The 19,310-nt window shown below is 37.5% G+C and overlaps 1 protein-coding gene across 2 annotated transcripts in view; it reads left to right on the top strand.

The window, feature by feature from the left end:
- Nucleotides 1-19,310, top strand: part of NPHP1 (nephrocystin 1) — a 57,711-nt gene that overhangs the window by 1,502 nt on the left and 36,899 nt on the right. The window contains exons 2-10 of one of the 2 annotated variants that reach the window (XM_047745634.1): nucleotides 1,498-1,571; nucleotides 5,170-5,230; nucleotides 6,281-6,405; nucleotides 11,477-11,708; nucleotides 12,261-12,362; nucleotides 15,452-15,552; nucleotides 15,886-15,928; nucleotides 17,007-17,091; nucleotides 18,404-18,498. In XM_047745634.1, the coding sequence (XP_047601590.1) occupies nucleotides 1,498-1,571; nucleotides 5,170-5,230; nucleotides 6,281-6,405; nucleotides 11,477-11,708; nucleotides 12,261-12,362; nucleotides 15,452-15,552; nucleotides 15,886-15,928; nucleotides 17,007-17,091; nucleotides 18,404-18,498 (918 nt within the window). Of the gene's footprint in view, nucleotides 1-1,497; nucleotides 1,572-5,169; nucleotides 5,231-6,280; nucleotides 6,406-11,476; nucleotides 11,709-12,260; nucleotides 12,363-15,451; nucleotides 15,553-15,885; nucleotides 15,929-17,003; nucleotides 17,092-18,403; nucleotides 18,499-19,310 lie in introns of both variants that reach the window. The other variant, XM_047745633.1, reaches the window with a different exon arrangement.

The raw sequence follows: 19,310 nt of genomic DNA, 5'->3' as shown, positions 1-19,310 counted from the left end.
GTGGGTTAAGTGTCTACCTTTGGCTCAGGTCATGATCCCAGGGTCCTGGGATTGAGTACTGCATCAGGTACCCTGCTCAGTGGGGAGCCTGCTTCTCCCTCTCCCTCTCTCTCTGTCCCTCTGTCTCCTCTCTATCTCAAATAAATAAATACAATCTTAAAAAATAAATAAAAATTAAAAAAATTAAAAGTACAAAGATTTGATAGATAAATATTTCTTAAGTGACTTTTAGATTTTATAGTGGTGCAATAAAGACAAAATACTCTTCTGGTAGAAATAAAACTTGATGAGGCTTTGACTTATGTGAGCTTTGGCTAGATGCTTAATATGGTTCTGTATCTGATTTTAAATTTCATGGGACATTGGGAGAACCAGGAAAGTTTCAGAAGTAAACTGCAAAAAAATTATTACTAAAACAAAGATGAAACAAAACAATTACAAACGTTAGTCAAACTGCAGAAGACTTGGCCCAAGGGTCTTCTTGGAGGGGCTCTTTGATAGTGGAAGCTAGGTTTTCCCTGTCTCCGTAGCCTAAACCTGAAGCAAAAAATGAACAGATTTCCAACTTGGTGTACAAGTGGTAGACAAGTAATCAAGACCCCATCTGGGCCATGCCTGTTATGACTGACTCTGTCAACAGCTGTGAATTTGTAACTAACACTCAGATGCAGAATAGGAAGAGTAGAGAAGAAATGAGTGAATTTCAATTTCTCTTCTTTTCCTCTTCTTTCATCTGCTTTATCTTCTCCACATCATCTTTAGGGAAAAAAACCCCAAATAAATAAGCACCCACATAAAAATATGGGTATACATGATATGTACCCACATCATCTTTGGAAAAGAACATATGTACATATTTCTTTTGGGGATATATTGGCAAAGTTACATGTAGTGTTTAGAAAATGCTAAGTCAGGGTGTAAGATATAAGAATGAAGATAAACAAACTTGTGGCGTATTCATACAATACTACTGAGCAGTATGAAGGAATGAACTAATGATTCTCTATGGCAGTATCTCAGAAACATGCTGATTGAAAGATGGTACAAAAGAGTGCATCCTTTCTGGGAACCTTCTGGGTAATGGTAATTTTCTATATGTTGATAGGGGTTAGAGTTACATGAGTGTATGCATTTGCCAAAACTCAGCAAATATATATATTAAGATATGTGCGTTTCATCATATGTAAATTTTTTACTGAACATTGAACTCTCATTAGTGATACCCGTGGTGCATCATTGATGAAGATTGCAGTTTACTTTGAAATACATAAAAAATAAGATGGGTTGATGAATAGATGGATCAAAAAGGTATAGTAAAATGTTAATAGTAGAATCTAGGTAGTGGGTATATGGGGGTTCTCTGTGAAATTCTTTATAAACTTCATTGTATGCTTAAAAACGTTCCTTGTGAAATATTAGGAAAAGAGAATTAAAATTTTATTTCCTAAGGTTATATGGTATTTAACAATATATTCTAACAGTCTCTATTTATTGTAGGTTGATAGCTTGCTTTCTGAGAGTCGATTGAAGGGAGTTCTAGATGCCAGTAAAAGGAGAGATATTTACCAAAGGTAAAATCTGCTAAATTATATAAACTTCCCAGAAACCATACTTACACTTCAGTGGGCAGTATTTATAGCATAGAAATTGTTTGAGGTGTTATTTCTTTATTTATGCTACAATTTCTAAAAAGACACAATAATGGGAAATAATACTGAGGAACAGTGAATGCAACTTTCCAAAATGTATTTAAAAGTATTTCTTGTAATTTTCTTTATCTCCCAGGTCTAAATAGTGATGGAATGGTGAGATTAAATAGAGAATTACAAATGTTAAAAAGCAGCAGCTTACTTTTATTCTGTACCCTGTATGTCCCAAGCAGTGTGGTCCACACTCTAAAACCTTTCTTGATTAATTTTCACAATAATACCGTGAGATACTTATTAATGTAGGCGAGAAAATTAAGTTTCCCACAGTGGTTTGTTTTATGTCTACCCTGAATTGCTATAAAACATTAAAGTGGGCAGGCAATTAAAATATTTGAAGACTGCTGAGAACCGCAGAATTCAGTCAAGTAAAAGAGAGAATTTCACTGAGTCTCATTGGAGTTGGAGGCTTTGGTCCACTTGAATCAAATGGAAGGATTACATCATGGTATAATTTGGATCTAGGAAAAACTAAGCTAAACCTGAAGGTTATGGACTTGCTGTTGTGACCACAGCTATAAAAACTGCTCAGTGTCCACAGAGTGGCTGAGGTAGAGTTCTGGTTGATCCTTGGCCTACCGTAGCCTCAGATCCTGGGACCTGGTCAGTAAATATTAGCAGTTCTACCTTGCTTGAGATGGAGACCTTAACTCCCTTGACATGGGAAAACTGTTCTTTTGGTGGGTGTTTTTTGTTTTGTTTTGACAATTTAATCTCCCTAAGAGAGATTAAAATTAAATCAAGTTTTAAATGGCATAAGCATGATGAACTAAATTGAATTAGTCCATTCATACTGTTGTGTTCAATTTAGGACATTATTAAGATAATCTGTGTGCTTTGGGTAGTTAAGAGTGTATAACATTCAAAAGAACATGAAATTCATTTTATTAGTTTAAATGATTCACCTGAACCATTTGAAAAAGTTTAACTTAATTTAGGCATTCAAAGTGCTTACAAGCAAAATAAAATTGAAGTGAATTTAAAACGTGGAAGGAAACTTAATTAACTACAGTTATTAGGATTGACTGTTTAAGGAATTCAGTTCAAATTGAATTAATCAAATAATAAAGAAAGAAAAAGTGAAGGTGATTATACTTGCCTTACTAGATTTTAAAATAGAGTAAGATTTATAGGCTGAATTTAATGTCCCAGAGAAAACTAAGTTTTTAAATTTTATTTTAATTAACTGATAACTATTATTTTTTTAAAGATTTTATTTATTTACTTGACAGAGATCACAAGTAGGCAGAGAGGCAGACAGAGAGAGAGGGGTGGGGAAGCAGGTTCCCTGCTGAGCAGAGAGCCCCATGTGGGGCTCGATCCCAGGACCCTGGGATCATGACCTGAGCCGAAGGCAGAGGCTTTAACCCACTGAGCCACCCAGGTGCCCCCTAATAATTATTTTTAAACCCAAGTAACTGCAAATAATCTTCTTCGTGTATAAAAAGATCTGCATCACAGTCATTTAAAAATTCACATTGACATTTGTATGTCTGAAAATATCAGTTAGCCCCGATGTTTGATTAATAATTGGCTGGATATACAGTAAAAATAATTTCTACTTAGACCTTTGAAGACACTGTCAGGTTTCTTTGTACTCAGCGACATGAATGATTGTTCCTTTATAATTGACCTGTTTGGGGCTTTTCTTTTCAGCCTTGGTGTTTTGTTTTTTTTTTTTTTAAAGATTTTATTTATTTACTTGACAGAGATCACAAGTAGGCAGAGAGGCAGACAGAGAGAGAGGGGTGGGGAAGCAGGTTCCCTGCTGAGCAGAGAGCCCCATGTGGGGCTCGATCCCAGGACCCTGAGATCATGACCCGAGCCGAAGGCAGCGGCTTAACCCACTGAGCCACCCAGGCGCCCAGCCTTGGTGTTTTGAAATTTCATCACAATGTATTTAGGTGTCGTTTTTTTATCTTGCTAAACACTCAGTGGGTCTTTTCAACTTGAAACTCTTGTCTCTCATGAGCTCTGGGAGATTTTCTTTTACTAAAAGATCATTCCTTTTTTTTTTTTTTTTAAACTTGTATTTGTCCATTTCTTCCTGAAACACCTTTGAGTCAGATATTGAACCTCCTGGGCTATTCTTCTTGGTCTCTTATCTCCCCTTTGGAAGTTTTTGTTTCTTTGTCTTTTTGTTTACACCTGGGAGATTCTCTTGTCTTTGGTTCCTCTAGACTTGTAAAATTTGTTTTAAATATTTTATCTTCCATGCTGCTGGCTTACTTTATTGTATCTGGTGGTCCTTGTGTTACTCATTTTTATTTAAGAATGAGAGACTGAAAAAAAAAAAAAGAATGGGGGACTGATTTGATTATTTTTAAATTTTTTTAAATTTGATTTTCTAGATAGCAGTCCAGGATTCTTCTACTGTTGTATGTATAGGTCTCTTTCCTACAGTATTATCCCCTGAATAGTGAAGTATGTGGGCGGGGATTTCCAGGGGGCTGGGAGCTAGGTGTTGGCCTAAGGGGTGCCCAAAGCCAGAATAGCATGGGCTTTAAACCTGGTGTATAGAAAATTTATTTGGCAGCTGTAGTTGTCCTCAGGTCATTCGTCAATTTTATTTTTTAGAGATGAATTCTCTAGTAAAGAGGGAGAGCAGAGGAAGGCAAGATAAGAGAAAAGGGAAGCTAGAGGGCTCAGATTTTCTGTAAATAGACTCTTTTAAAAGTCAGACTTCGGGGTGCCTGGGTGGCTCGTGGGTTGAAGCCTCTGCCTTTGGCTCAGGTCATGGTCTCAGGGTCCTGGGTTCTTTTTTTAGAAAGCGTTTGAATTTTGAGAACTGTCATTATTAAAGGTGGCCCATTTTCAGTCATTTTCATACTTCTTACTTGGGTCTACGACTTAAGCTACAGTATATGAGCTGTCTGTGGAATAATTAAAACAGGGTACCCATCTAGACAGGCCAGGCTCAAAGGGGGAATGCGCACTGCCGTGGGAAGAGGCCAGCTATAGAATCCTAAACCCTGTCTTCACGTGTGTCCACTACCGACCAGCTGTGGCCCCTCCTTAGAAGCTCACCTTCCTTCTGCCGGAGTGAGATTGGAGTGAGGCTCAAATCAGGTGGCACTTGGGAAGCGCCTAGCATTATCCGTGATGCTCAGTACACTTGTCATTATCGTCCTTAGGGGTACCTCCTGGGCTAGATCCTGGGTTTATGGAATTTTAGAGCTGAAGAAGCATTTTGAAGTCCAGTGTTTTCCTTATTTTAGAGATGGGAAACTGAAACTCAGAGTCACTTAAGCTTTCGGAGCCGAGGCTGTCATACCTGTGTGCCTTAGAGCGTATGAGGATCACTTGAGCTGGTGGGTGGGAAAGCAGTGATGGGTGAACTTTTCAACGTCATGCAATAGTAATTGCCTTGCCAGCTTGAAGACTTATGTGTAATTCTATAAAACAACGCTCTAGTTTGACAATAGAAAAATTAATATTTTTTTCTTTCTTTTCAAAAATTTAGATGTGTCCAGTTAAAACAAGCAATAGATGAAAATAAAAATGCTCTTCAAAAATTAAACAAAGTGAGTATTACGGTTAATGATATTACAGAAAACCTGTTTGTATACAGATGTTATCATTAAGTGGGAATTCATTAGAGCAGGTAAGTTTCTGGGTTTGCTTTAGTGGTGGTCAAGTCTAACTGTGACCAGGGTCAGCTTGCCCAGCTGGCTTACTGAGTGAGTGGTTGGAGCTGAGAAGAGGCAGGCCTCTGAATGCTGAGAAAAGTTCAGCTTTGGTGAACTTACCCAGCACTGAGGACCCAGAAAATCCAGGAAGAAGCTATTTTTATTTTTGCATTGTGTGAGTATTATGTTTTATAGTTTAGAATTGTCTTGATTTTCTTTACCCTGTGGGGAGAGTACATAATCTGGCCTTGAGGGTAAGTGGTAAAGAAGCTTCTTGTATCACATGGCGGCTCTAATTATCAGTGACTCTGCAGAAATAGGAGGAACTAGAATTTACTCTTGGAAGTTCCTTCGGGATTTTCCCTACTAGTATGAGCCTGATCTTCAGCCAAATGTCCAGGGCCAGAGACTCACAGAGCATTTAAAGTGGAAGGCATCTAAAAGTCATCTCCCTACCTGTGTCTTAAGCATCTCTTCAGCATATCAGCGACACAGAACTCTTAAATTTAGGAGGCAGGCTGACCCTAAATTTGAAATCTAATTATGCCCTTCCATGGGTGGGGAAGCTGAGTCTCCCAGAGGTGATGCAGCTTTCTCAATGTCTCACTGCCCATAAGTGGCAGAACCTGGGATTGGCACCTGTCTTTTTGACTGCAAGGCCTATCTTCTGTCTAGAACCTATCTCTTACGGACTGTAGAGGGTCTGGAATAGCTAGCAAGAAAACAAAACAAAAAACCAAGTAGTGTAATTTTATTTCTTCATTTGGGTTACATTTCAACATAATTATCTATTTCTTTTCATCTTATTTCTCTAAGGTAGGCCTAATCTCATTTTGACATTTACTTTGTCTTCTAGAACTTAAGGGTGTATTTTTTTTTCCTTCTAAAGTATAATAGGAAACTGAAATAAATTCTTCGGTGAAATAAACTTATATTCTTTCATAGGCTGATGAACCTGCCCCTGTTGGGAACTATAATCAGAAAAAAGAGGAGGAGCACAATCTTTTGGATAAGCTTACCCACCAACTGCAGGAACTCGCTGCGTCCATAAGTAGAGAAAATATAACTGAGTATGCTTCTTTCCTTACTTTCTTTGTCTCAGATATTACATAACCAATAGTTTTCATGTTTGACTCAGAATAAAGACATATTAAGAGTGTAGATATAAACAAATGGTGATAACAAGTATAATCAGTTGACATTTATTTATTATGTAGAGTAGAAAGTCTTAGAGCCTATAAAAGATGTAAAGAAGTGAAAGTCACAGTCTCTGCCCTTAGGTAATTACTCATCTAGTTGGGGAAACAAAAAACTATCTCAATAGCTAAATAAACAAATGTTAGAAAATAAGGACAATGCCTTTAATGTCAGTGTTGATACATAAAAAGAAATTATTTGGATTGTTTATTTGCTTCTTTCATAAATATTCCTTAAAAATTAGAGGCAGAAGCATGCATTGCTTTTCTGCTATAGTAGATGTTAATAACAGCCTTTGCAGAGTAGAAAGAAAACTTGATGGTATAAACAAACCCAATTTGTGGAAAGCAAAAAGGAAAAAAATTTAGACTCTTCAAGTGCTGTTTACATACTTTTACACTATATCCTGGGGAAAATGCCAAAGGATGTAGATCCAAGGATTCTAGAATTTCTACTAACTTCTAGTACTGAGAATGACAATGTAGCTGGTTTTGGACTTAACCTTCCTACTATAAATAACTATAAAATCTGGACAAAATATACGAAACAGCTGGTCAAAGTCACTGAACATTAGTCCAGCAGGGCTGATGTCCTTAATACAGGAAAACACAGGAACGGAGTTCAACATTCACCCAGATCCTCTCCCTGGGGAAAATTTATGGGCTGTGGCACAGAAAGGTGGATCCGAAACAGGGAGCAGCAGTGTCACTGAACTCAGGATCAGAGATCAAATTTTGGAGTTCCCAAGGCCATTGGGACTTGTGGGAGAGAGAAGGGAGTCGTAAGAGACAACTACAGAAATCTGAATAGATTCCTGGGCTACACAGACTGTGATTCCAGAAGCACTGGCAGAAAGTACCTGCTAGGAGACTGAGATTTTAAAAGATTCTGGAAGTCAGAAAATCCTGGAGAAATATTGGAGTTTGTACCCAGCTAGAATAAAGAGACTTTGGTGAATGCTTCAGGCATTTAGTGGAGATCACAGAAGGCCTTAGGGCTGCTGTCATTGTCATTGCTCTTATTAAGAGTAATGAAAATACCCTAATACTGAGAACTGTGATCTTGAAACAAAGACAAGACTGAAGTAGATCTTGTCCAAGCCTAATACTAGACCTTAACAGGAACATGATAATTTAACTGTGTAACAGAATAAAATTCAACACTCGATAAAGATGACATAATCCAAAGTCTCTAAATGTCTCATCTGTAATATCCCCTAATAAAGGAATTACTGGAAGTACAAAAGAGTAGGGGTGATGGGGCACCTGGGTGGATCAGTAGGTTAATCCTCTGCCTTTGGCTCAGGTCATGATCTCAGGGTCCTGGGATCGAGCCCTGTATCGGGCTCTCTGCTCAGCAGGGAGCCTGCTTCCCCCTTTCTCTGCCTACTTGTGATCCCTCTCTCTCTGTCAAATAAATAAATAAAATCTCAAAAAAAAAAAAAAAGTAGGGGTGAATAATCAGCAATTGAATAATAAGACAATCAATAAAAGCAGACTTAGATCCGAACTAGGTAATACAGTTAGCTGACAAGGACTTCTAAATAATGATTAATATGTTAAAAGAAGAAAAGATGGATGAAATGGAAAAAAGTATTTTAAGTATTTTAAGACATTCAGATATAGAAAATGAACATTCTACAACTGTAAAAGTATCTGATGAAATAATGACTGAGAAGTTTCTCAGTCTGATTCAATATATATATTCAAAGAGGTGGGAAATATCATATATTTAATAAAGAGAAAAAATAATCAGTAGAAGCTCAGATGACCCAAATGTGAAAATTAACAAACAAGAACTATACAACAACTGTTGCCGACTTATTACAGAATTTGCTGGAAGAGATGGATAGCTTGGATGGATAAGGAGGAATCAAGCAGAGAAATGGCTGCTAATAAAATTTATAGCTTTAAGTGCATACCTTAGAAAAGAAGAAAAGTTGAGTATCAGTTATTGAAGTTTCCAACTTAAGAAAACAGAAGAAAAACAAGAGATTAAACCCAAGGCAAGTAGAAAGAAGGAAATTATAGAAATAAGAGCAGAAAACAGGAAATAATAAAAAGACATACAGTAGATAACATCAATAATGCCAAAAGTTGGTTCTTTGGAAGAATTAGTTAAATGGATAAATTCTCAGCAAGACTGATCAAGAAAAGAGGAAGAGAAGGGAAAACAACAACAACAACAAAAAAAAAAACCAGGGATGAAAACTAATCACTACGAATGTTATAGAAATTAAAAGGATGCCGTGAAGATATTATGAATAAGTTTATGACAATACGTTTGAAAATCTAGATAAAATAATTTTCTTGAGAAAAAATGAAACAAGATGGGATCGGGAGGGAAACAAATCATAAGAGACTCTTAATCTCACAAAACAAACTGAGGGTTGCTAGGGGGGTGGGGGGTAGTGAGACGGTGGTTGGGTTATGGACATTGGGGAGGGTATGTGCTATGGTGAGTGCTATGAATTGTGTAAGACTGATGATTCACAGACTTTTACCCCTAGGGCAAATAATATGTTATATATTAAGAATAATTAAATTAAAAAAATAATAATTTCCTTGAAAAATAAAAAGTACTTGACACAAGCTGAAGAGAAAAATCTTAATAGTCCTGCTAAAATATCTATTAAGAAGTTGAATGTATGATTAAAAACCTTCCCACGGAATCAACTCTCATGTGGTTTTACTGATGGATTGCTGCAAACATTTAAAAAAAATAATACCAGGATTACAAACCTTTATCGAGAGTAGAAGAACATTTCCCAAGTCATTTTATGAGCTTTAAGTATCAAAACTTGACAACAATATCATAAGAAAAATGGCAAGGGCCTCATGAACACATGAACAAACCCAATAGAAAATATTAGCAAACAGAATCCAGTGTCATTTCAAAATAACAATACAGCATAACTAAGTGGAATTTATTCTAGAACGCAGGGTTAGTTTAACATTCAGAAGTCAATAATTAAAATTCACTGTCTTAACACAGTGAAGAAGAACCATGAATAATCATGTGAAGTTCCCGTTATCCTTGGCAACATTTTAGAATAATTGACTCATAAAATATGTGCAAAAGATCTCCTAAAAAAAGAATAGGGCACATTGAAAATCAATGTGACGTATTTTGTGGATTTTTATTTTTATGGCATAAAAACTTCATTAAGTTACTGTTTATGTTTAGGTCACTGTAGTATGAGTGTATCCTACAACTATTTTATACTATGTGAACCCAGTACTCTTTATTCTGGAGACTATCTCATAACTGGCTGGTTTTATATTTAGCAATGTTCATTTGCATCAGTCTAAGTACATTGTTATCCCCGTTTTTGTTTTTTTTTTTAAGATTTTATTTATTTATTTATTTGACAGACAGAGATCACAGGTAGGCAGAGCAGCAGGCAGAGAGTGGGGGGGAAGTAGGCTCCCTACTGAGCAGAGAGTCCGATGCGGGGCTCAATCCCAGGACCGGGAGATCATGACCTGAGCCGAAGGCAGAGGCTTAACCCACTGAGCCACCCAGGCACCCCTTTATCCCCATTTTTAAGGTAAGTTTCTCTAGTGCTTTCAGAGAACAAAGATCTCTGTTTTATTCATTGTCGTATCCCAGCACATAGTGTCTGTCACACTATGTTTGATGACGTTTGATGACTTTGCTGAGTGTTGAATGAACAAAGAGAGATTTAGTGACTCATCCACACTGGTATTATTTTAGTTCCTCTCTCTTCCCTCACCTCCCATTGTACCTCCTTAATATCTTTCCAAATGTCTTTCTCTTCATCCTAAGGCTGTTTTTTGGTTTTTGGTTTTTGGTTTTGGCTTTTTTTTAGTTTATACTGTTGTCTTGTTTCACTTCTCCCAACTGTCTTTGCCTTTAGCCCTTTTTCCAATCTGTTCCCCTCATTGTAGCCTAGTCATCTTTCCAAAGTACAGATGAGATCATGGCCTTCTCTTACTTCATTTTTAGAGACCGTGTTAGAAAGAAAGCTCACTTGGGCTGCATTCTGCTCACCTCTTTTCAGCCTCATCTCTTTCTTACTCATTTCTTCAAAACTTGTCCTACCATTCGTGAGCTACTTGAGGTTCCCCCAACTTGATCCTCCTTTCAGCACTCCCTCCCCCTTCTTTCTACTTCCTTTTTAATTCATTAATTCCAAGTCATCCCTCCAGACCTAATTCTAAGCCTTTCCCCATCCCTACCCATGTAGTGTAGGTTGAGTGTCCCTCTGTGTGTTTCCTTAATATCCTGTGTATACCTCTAATGTACCTATCAAACTATATTGTAATGACCCATTTTCTAGATTGTCTATCTGTAAGCTCCTTGAGGACAGGGAATTGTTCACCTGGCTTGCCAGGTTTTGTATCCAGGTTGGTTGACATGAACCTGACATACATCATCATCATAGCTGACCTCTATTAAAGACTTGCGAAAGGCAGGCACTGTTCTAAACCTTCTTCGGATTTGTAACTCATGTAACCTTCATGACAGTCCTGTGAGGCAGGTTCTATTATTACCTTCACTTTACCAATGAGGAATGGAAAACTTAAAAGAAAGATATGCCAGGTCACTCAACAAGGAGACAACGGTGCCAGATGTGAACTCAGAGCCCATGCTCTAACCATGTGTTACAGTGCTCGAGCAGCATTTGCTGAATGGATGAATCCAAGACTTGAATACACGTCCTATACCCTCAAGTTCCATGCATGCTCCGTGGCATCCCACATGTGCCTCAGATAGAGTAACCCCTTCCCCACTCAGTCCTTCAAGTCACACATTGTTCGTTAGATGGTAGAAACCATGAGTTGTGCTTTCTCCTTATTTCCTTTATTTACCCAGTTCCAAGTATAGTCAGGATCTTCTATATGTAGAAGCTGTCCTCATACTCAATCTGTTCTTAGATGTTATTTCAAGTGATCCTTATTATAGAACTGTTTTTCACAGAATCAAGGCACCTCCTGAAAAAGAGGAAGATGACGATTCTGCTGATGAAGATGAAGAAGCTGAAGAAGAAGATGATGATGATGAAGAAGAAGAGAGTGAAGAAAGTGGTGGGGAGGAAGAAGAAACAGAAGAGGAAGAGAAACAGGAAAATGAATCCCACAGCCAGACAAGTAAAGAATACATTGCTGTTGGAGACTTTGCTGCTCAGCAAGCTGGGGATCTTACATTTAAGGTAGAAACAAGACTAAAACCTAACCTAAGGATAAGTTTGCATACCTGACGGAATAAGAAAACTCTACCTATATGCCTATATTACATATTCCTGGTATTGTTTTTAAAGACTCCATCTGTTTTAATAAAATAAGTAAAAATTATGATTTACCGGCAGTAATCATGTAAAATTATGTCATCAAAGTTACCTGGCATCTGGCATCTGGTAGGATAATGGTGAAATTAAATGCTATTCTATTTTAGAAAATAGTTTCAGTGTTGATAATTTCTGACTTAGGGGTCAATTATAATTAATTAATTTATTTTATTTATTTATTTATTTTAAAGATTTTGCTTATTTATTTGACAGAAGGAGACACAGTGAGAGAGGGGAGCACAGGCAGGGGAGTGGGAGAGGGAGAAGCAGGCTTCCTGCTTAGCAGGGAGCCCGATGTGGGGCTTGATCCCACGACCCAGGGATCATGACCTGAGCTGAAGGCAGACGCTTAACAACTAAGCCACCCAGGTGCCCCTCAATTTTAATTTAAAATGTCTTACTTTGTTTTGATTTAAGAAAGGGGAAATTCTCCTTATAGTTGAAAAAAAACCTGATGGATGGTGGATAGCTAAGAATGCCAAAGGAAACAAAGGTCTCATTCCCAGAACCTACGTGGAGGTTAGTCTTTATTGTTTATTCTTTCCCTTTTTCTCCTTTGAAAACATTTTTCCATTTAAAATTTTTTTTCAAAACTTGTCTTCATTTTTAATAAAACGTTCAGCTGTATTCTTTGATCAATTGACTAGTGAATGACTTGGGATATAGAATTTACTTCAATTTTAGAGGGAGAGGGCCTGGGGAAAACCTTGTGTGTTAACAGTGCTAGGGGTCTGTGAAGTGCTGTTATGCATGTGAGGCCTAGAATGTTATAACACAAAGTGCTTTGTGGATTCATGCTGATCAGAAAATTTAGTAAGAGTATATTATTTGTTGTCAAACGAAGCCACAGTTAACTTCCATTAATATATGATCCCTTACCAGGATGTACACGTACATATATGCATGTTTGCCGCCCTTTTTTTTTTTTTAAATATTTCATTATATAACATGGTCATTTTCTTTGCCAATATATGTAGATATCTCTCTGGATCAGCGCTGTCCAATAGGAAAATAATGCAAACTACAAATATAATTTTAAATTTTCTCATAACCACACTGAGATGTCTTTTTTTCTGACACCACTTCTAACACTTAATTGTGTGATTTTTTTCTAACACCAAATACATGTTGTTTTCCACACCAGTTCTCTGAAACCAATCAGGTGTCCAGTAATTCAATTTAATTCTGACACTAACTCCTGGAGTTCGTGCAGACCTGTCAAATTAAGGGCTCACCCCACAAGCTGCTCTAATTCAGATGCCAATCCCAAGTCCCATGGGCCACCTGTGCTTCTGAGTGACCAGCTGTAAATTTAGTTTCCACAGGCCTCCTCAAGCTTGATAACTTGCTCTAGGGACTCACAGAGCTCAGGAAAACACCTTACTTGTGTTTACCAGTTTATCATAAGGCTGCAGCTCAGGAACAGCCAAATGGAAGGCATGGATAGGGCAAGGTATGGGAGATGGAAGGAGTGGGACGTGGATTTTCCATGCCTTTTCTGGGGCCACCCCACCCCCATCACCCAGCACACTTCTTCATGGTCACCAACCTGGAAGGCTTCCGAAACCCTGTCTTTTAGAGGTTTCAGTGGAGGTTTTGTTACATAGGCATGGCACGATTGATTAAGTGATTGGCCATTGGTGATTGAATTCAGTTTCCTACTTCTTTATCCTCGCTGAAGGTGAAGAGGGTGGTAGTGGTGGGGCGCTGAAAGTTCTAACCTAACCACATGGTTGATTCCTCTGGCAGCCTGGGCCCCACCCCCACTCCATCACCTCATTAGCATAAACTCAAGTCTGGTTGAAGGGGGCTTATGTTATGTTATGAATAACATAAGACACTCCTATCACTCATGAAGTTCCAAGAGTTCCAGGAACTCTTGCCAAGAACTGGGAATAAAGACCAAATATATACATATTTTTTATTAGACCACATGCATTTACAAAAAGGAAAAAAACAGGTGACATTTTAAATAATGTATTTATATTATCTAATATATCAAAATATTATCATTTCAACTTATAATCAATATTTTAAAATATTTTCTTTTTTTAATACCAAGTCTTCAAATTCCAGTGTGTATTTTATACCTAAATAGCACATCTCAGTTTGAACTAGTCACACTTCAAGTGTCAGTAGCCACACATAACAAGTGTTTTACACAATTCAAGTTTGAATCATCCTTTTCATTGGTAGCATAGTATTCCAATGTCATGTAGGTGGACATGTTGCTTCCAGCCTCTAAGAACTATAAATTATGTCGGATGGAGCTACAGTTAGCTTCCACTATGAGATACAAAAGATCTACCCAAATAGTGGCTTAAGTAAGGTAGAAGCATATTTCTCTTGTGCATGGAAGAAGTATGGACGAAGGCAGTGAAGGGATGGTGAAGGACCATCTAATATTTTACTCTGTAATTAAGTGGGAAACAGGGTTTTCCAAGGGGTATCTAAAGAGATAGATTAGTTGGCCGCTAGATCTTTTAATGATTCGAAGAAGCGAAAGAAGAAAGGGGAATAAGAGACCAAAAGGTATGAGCTGCTGTCTTCTTAAGACAGTTTCCTAGAATTTATACAAAAAACTTCCAATGATATTTCCTTGATCAGAATTGAGTCTCTTGTTAACACCTAGACACAAGAAGGGTTTGAAAAATGTAGACTTTTAGCTGGCTCATTGCTAAAATCAGGGATTCTATTAGAAAAGAAGAGATTAGGTGGGAGACAACCAGCAACCTGTGTTGTGATCAGTCAACACAGACATCTTTGTAGATTTGTCTGGTTTGTTGCCCTCAGACAAATTTCCAGGTGCTCATTCCTGGTTCAAAAGATTTACACATTTATTTTCATTTAGTTTGCCATGTTGCCTTTCAGAAAAGTCATGCTTGTTTGTTCCCTCCTCCCCAGCATCTGGGAGTACTTTTCCCCCACACATGTGCTGTGGATGGCTGCCAGTGTGGTAGGCAAGAAAGAGGCCCGTTCTTGTTTTTATTTGCATTCATTGTACTGCTAATAAGGTAGAGCATCATTTAATACACTTTATGACCATTTCTACGTCTTCTTTGTAAATTGCCTTTTCAGTTCTTTTGACCATTTTTCTAACAGATTTGTTTAAATTGTATTGATTTATAAGAGTATCATAATATTTTCAGACTAAGGGTATTAAGCCTTGGAAATCTGTGACAGGTATTTTCTTTGTTGACTTAGAACCAGTCTATTTTTTATGTTGCTAAGTCTGTCAGTGTTTCCGTTTATGATTTTTGGTTTCGGCATTATAATTGGCAAGGATATCCCTGTCTCAACATTACTTTTTTCTAACACTTTTCTTGACACTTTAACACTTCTAACTTCTTTTATTTCTACCTTCTTTTTTTATTCATTGTAATAAATTCCACTGGGAATTTATTTTGATTAAACTTGCTCTCTATCTCTATCCTTGTAATTTTTTCAGATAGTGAAGTTATTGACAATATGTTGAAATCTTTTTCCCACTGATTTTTGATATACCCATTGTATATATTCCCACCTATAGTTGAGCCTTTTTGAAAATATTTTTATTGGTTGATTTTTGCGTTAGGTAAAAAGCACTTCATATTTTGATAATTTTCCAGCCCTATAATAAAGAAGGCAGCCAAGACTCAAGTGAAGAAGGCAGCGAAGAAGATGTGGAGGTGGAGGACCAAACAGCAGAGGGGGAAGAAGTTAAACAAAGGTAAAAGTTGTGAGAGGATATCAGAGTGAGTTTAAGAAACTTTTTGTTTATTTTTACTGTTGTAAATAATTCAAGAATTTTTGAAACGGAGACAACTTACAGTTTGAGAACAGTGCTTTTTGTGTTACTATTTGCTTAAAGATCGGTACTACTTTAATTTCATCATTATTTTTAGTGCATGATATTATTCTTTCTTGATTTCATTTAGAGACTTGTAAATTTTTAGAACTTATTGACAATTAAGTGCTTTGTTCTTTGATTGATGATGCTCCAAAATCGAGTCAATAAGCATGAGCTGTCTGTGCACTCACCTTACTATTTTGGCCCCCCCAGAACTGATTCTCACTGGAATGCTGTCCGAAAAGCTATCTCAGAGGTTGGTATCACCTGTTCTGTTAATGATGTCATGTTTTGTTAACCTAACAGTTCTGAGAGAGTGCAGAATCAAAACAGGATGGAGACTTTAGAAGATAACATTGGATCTTAAATAGGGTACAAGGCATGGAATGTACAGAGCATAAAACATATGGCTCTGGCTTAATAAGCGATGCTCCAAGTAGTATTTCTCCTTAGGCTTTTTCTATAAGAAGAGTAGATTTGAGGGCTTGCAACTATATCTTGTTGATTCTGCCTAAATTTTCTACCATTTGGATAAAGGCTGATGTTAAATTCCGTTAATATGAAAAATTCCAGTTGCACCTAGGTGGCTCAGTCATTAAGCGTCTGCTTTCAGCTCAGTCATGATCCCAGGGTCCTGAGATCGAGTCCTGCATCGGGCTCCCTGCTCAATGGGAAGCCTGCTTCTCCCTCTCCCACTCCCTCTGTTTGTGTTCCCTCTCTCACTGCGTCACTCTCTGTCAAATAAATAAATAAAATCTTTTTTAAAAAAAATTCCAAAAAGCTCAAGAAAGTAAGAAATTATCCATATTCCTATCATTTAAAAGAGTTACATAACAAAATGAAAATCCACTCCTTCCCTCCCATAACTAATCACCATTAATAGTTTAGTTGATACGCTTCCTGACCTCTTACCCTACCTATCGCTTACATGGACGTGCTCATATGTTTGTGTGTGTGTATGTACACATATACAGAAAGGCCATGAATTCTTCAGTGCATATCAGTTTCTGACGTTCACTCATCTGTTACGTGGCAGTACACCACAGGGTGGGACCAGAGTAGGGACATTTTGATGAAAGATGTACAAGAAGCACCTGGTCTAGAGCACAGAGCTCTGCCCACCAGGCACTGCATGGGGCTGAGGTTCTTGGAAGTTACTAGGATTCAGTGATGGATGGCATCCTCTGGACTTTGGGCTTAAATTGCTGTATTTGTCCACTCAAGTCTGCATGTTCGTGTTTTCCTTTTCTGCATCGTAGTTGCTGTAGTGTTAAGAGAAAGTATTATGGAGGTGAGGAAACAACTCCGTTTTTTGTCTTTACTGTCTTCAGCAGACAAACACTGTTGACGTGTTGACCACAATGGGAGCTATTCCTGCAGGGTTCAGGCCCTCCACACTCTTCCAGCTTTTGGAGGAAGGTAACAGTTGTCGCTGAGCCACCACAAGCTTGTAGTTAAGCAGCAAAGTTTTATGTCTGATGTTATTGTTTTAGCCAAAATAAGCTGTTTAAAAAGTTGTTGAATATCACATCTCTTTGGTACTCCTCTATTCCTTCGTCTTTCCTAGGGCAGATCCTTCCCTGATCCGGTTAGATGCTGGTCTGTTTACCTGTGCTCTGGCTTCTAGACCCTTTGCTTTATTTCAAAAATATGACTGTTTTAATTATGAGCCCCTTTGTGTATTTTCAGCCCACCTTCCCCGCACAAGTTCCTGCCCTCATCAGTCTACCAGAATGCCTGATACCCTTAGGACCCAGCTCCTCTCACCCTATCCCACGTTAGCCAAAGCCTCCCTTTCTCTCCTTTTCTTTGCACGAAGACTTTTCTGAAGAGTTATTATCCATTTGCATTTCTGTTTTCTTATTTGTTCTTGGATTTTTCTGTACTTAACAACATTTGTCCATAAGCTCATTAAAGAGAAATAATGTTGGGGGAGGATCTCCTATATATCCTGAGTTGTTGAGTTATTTGTGGAAAGGCTGCTTAGAGGCTCCTCTTCCGGGAAGGCTCTTTTCAGCCCTCCCTGAATGCCCAGCAACTTCTCATTCTTTGCATCCCAGGGAATTCCATCTTCCAAGAGATGCATTCTTTCAGTAACACCCTTCCACTTGAGCACCCTTTATGGATCTAAGTTAGTTTATAATTTTTTTATTCTTTCTTCTACTTATTTTTTTTAAATTATTTCCCCCACCCAACTGTAAATGACAGGGGCCGTATTTCTCTGATTCACATATGTATTTGGCAGGTCCTGGCAGAGTGCCTAGCACACAGCAGGAACTCAGAAATTATTTCTCAAATGAATAAATGATTTTGTAATCTGTATTCTTCATAACTAAAGTATGAGAAAACGGTATAATAATGGTTTTGTGTTAAGTAAAATTAATAATCATATTTTTCTGAAGAGTCTTTATACATTTTCTGCTTTTTACAAAAATATTTGAATGGATCATCTTCTTCACAGGGCATGCTGTTGGCCTAAAAGTTTTTAAGGTCTTTCTTAAAGCTACTTTAAGATCAGCTCTTATGTGCTTCTGTCTTTACTTTTTCTACAGTTATTCTTACGAGTAGGGAAATCGCCATTGGCACACATGTCTTAGAAAGCAAGTTCCTAGTAGGCAACTTGAGATTTTGGATGTCTGTTTCCTAAATTTGTTGCATAACATTATACATTTTTGGCTTTGTATTTCATTCCTTTCTTTGTAAGAAAATAAAGGAAAAATTATTTTTTCAGGGAATCAGTTTCGAGCAAGTTACTTCTTACAGCCAGAGCTCACTCCTTCACAACTGGCCTTCAGGGATCTAATGTGGGATGCTAAAACAGGCACTGTGAGTATGGTTGCTATCAGCAGAATTATACCTTTCCAGATTTGGTTATAGCTGCAATACAGATAACGTGTAAATTGATTAATGCATTCTAGAAAATAAAAAATTTTTCTCTATTTTAATTTTTAATTACTCAGTGATCGTTTCATTACTAAGACAACAAAACTGTTGCTCTCTTCTTCCATTGTTACAAAGGAAGTAATATGAGGTATCTCTCTTACTCATTCTTTGCATCTGTATAAAAAGGAATGATAATAACACCTCTAACATAGGGTTATTATGAGAATTACATTATATGTGTAGAGGGCTTAGAACAGTGTCTGGCACATGATAACTTAATAAATGTTTGCCAATATCACTAGTAGTGATAATTTTTTTAATTAAATGGAAATGAGAAAGTTGAAAGATTTTTATGATTATACTTTTTTGGGGGGAGCTTAGGGTAAAAGATTCCTGGTATCCTGAATACTTGAAGTAAGAAATACTCTGGATATGTAATTCCACTCTCCTCCTTTTTAGCAGATATGAACCACATTAGAGTATGTCACTCTCTTTCCTGTTTACCTTCTGCCTTTTCTCCCTTCTTCTCTCAGAGCCTCAAGGGAAGAATAAGAGGGCCCAGTATGTTTAGGTTTTGTGGGGAGAGGTGGTATAGAACTTTCCCCTCTCATCCTGAGCATTGCCTAGGACCTTCTTAGTCTGAAGTATCTTTTATTGCAAGTCAGGAAAGACGTTGTGTTTGGTCTGCTTAGTGTACTAGTACTTGAATAATGGCATTCAATGTCATGAACTTGTACCCAGAGAGCTAAATATTC

This window comes from Lutra lutra, chromosome 9 (genome assembly GCF_902655055.1).
Source record: "Lutra lutra chromosome 9, mLutLut1.2, whole genome shotgun sequence".
NCBI classification, from domain to species: Eukaryota; Metazoa; Chordata; class Mammalia; order Carnivora; family Mustelidae; genus Lutra; species Lutra lutra.
The sequence above is the reverse complement of the archived record's forward strand: the minus strand, read 5'-3'. Positions and strand labels throughout refer to the sequence as shown.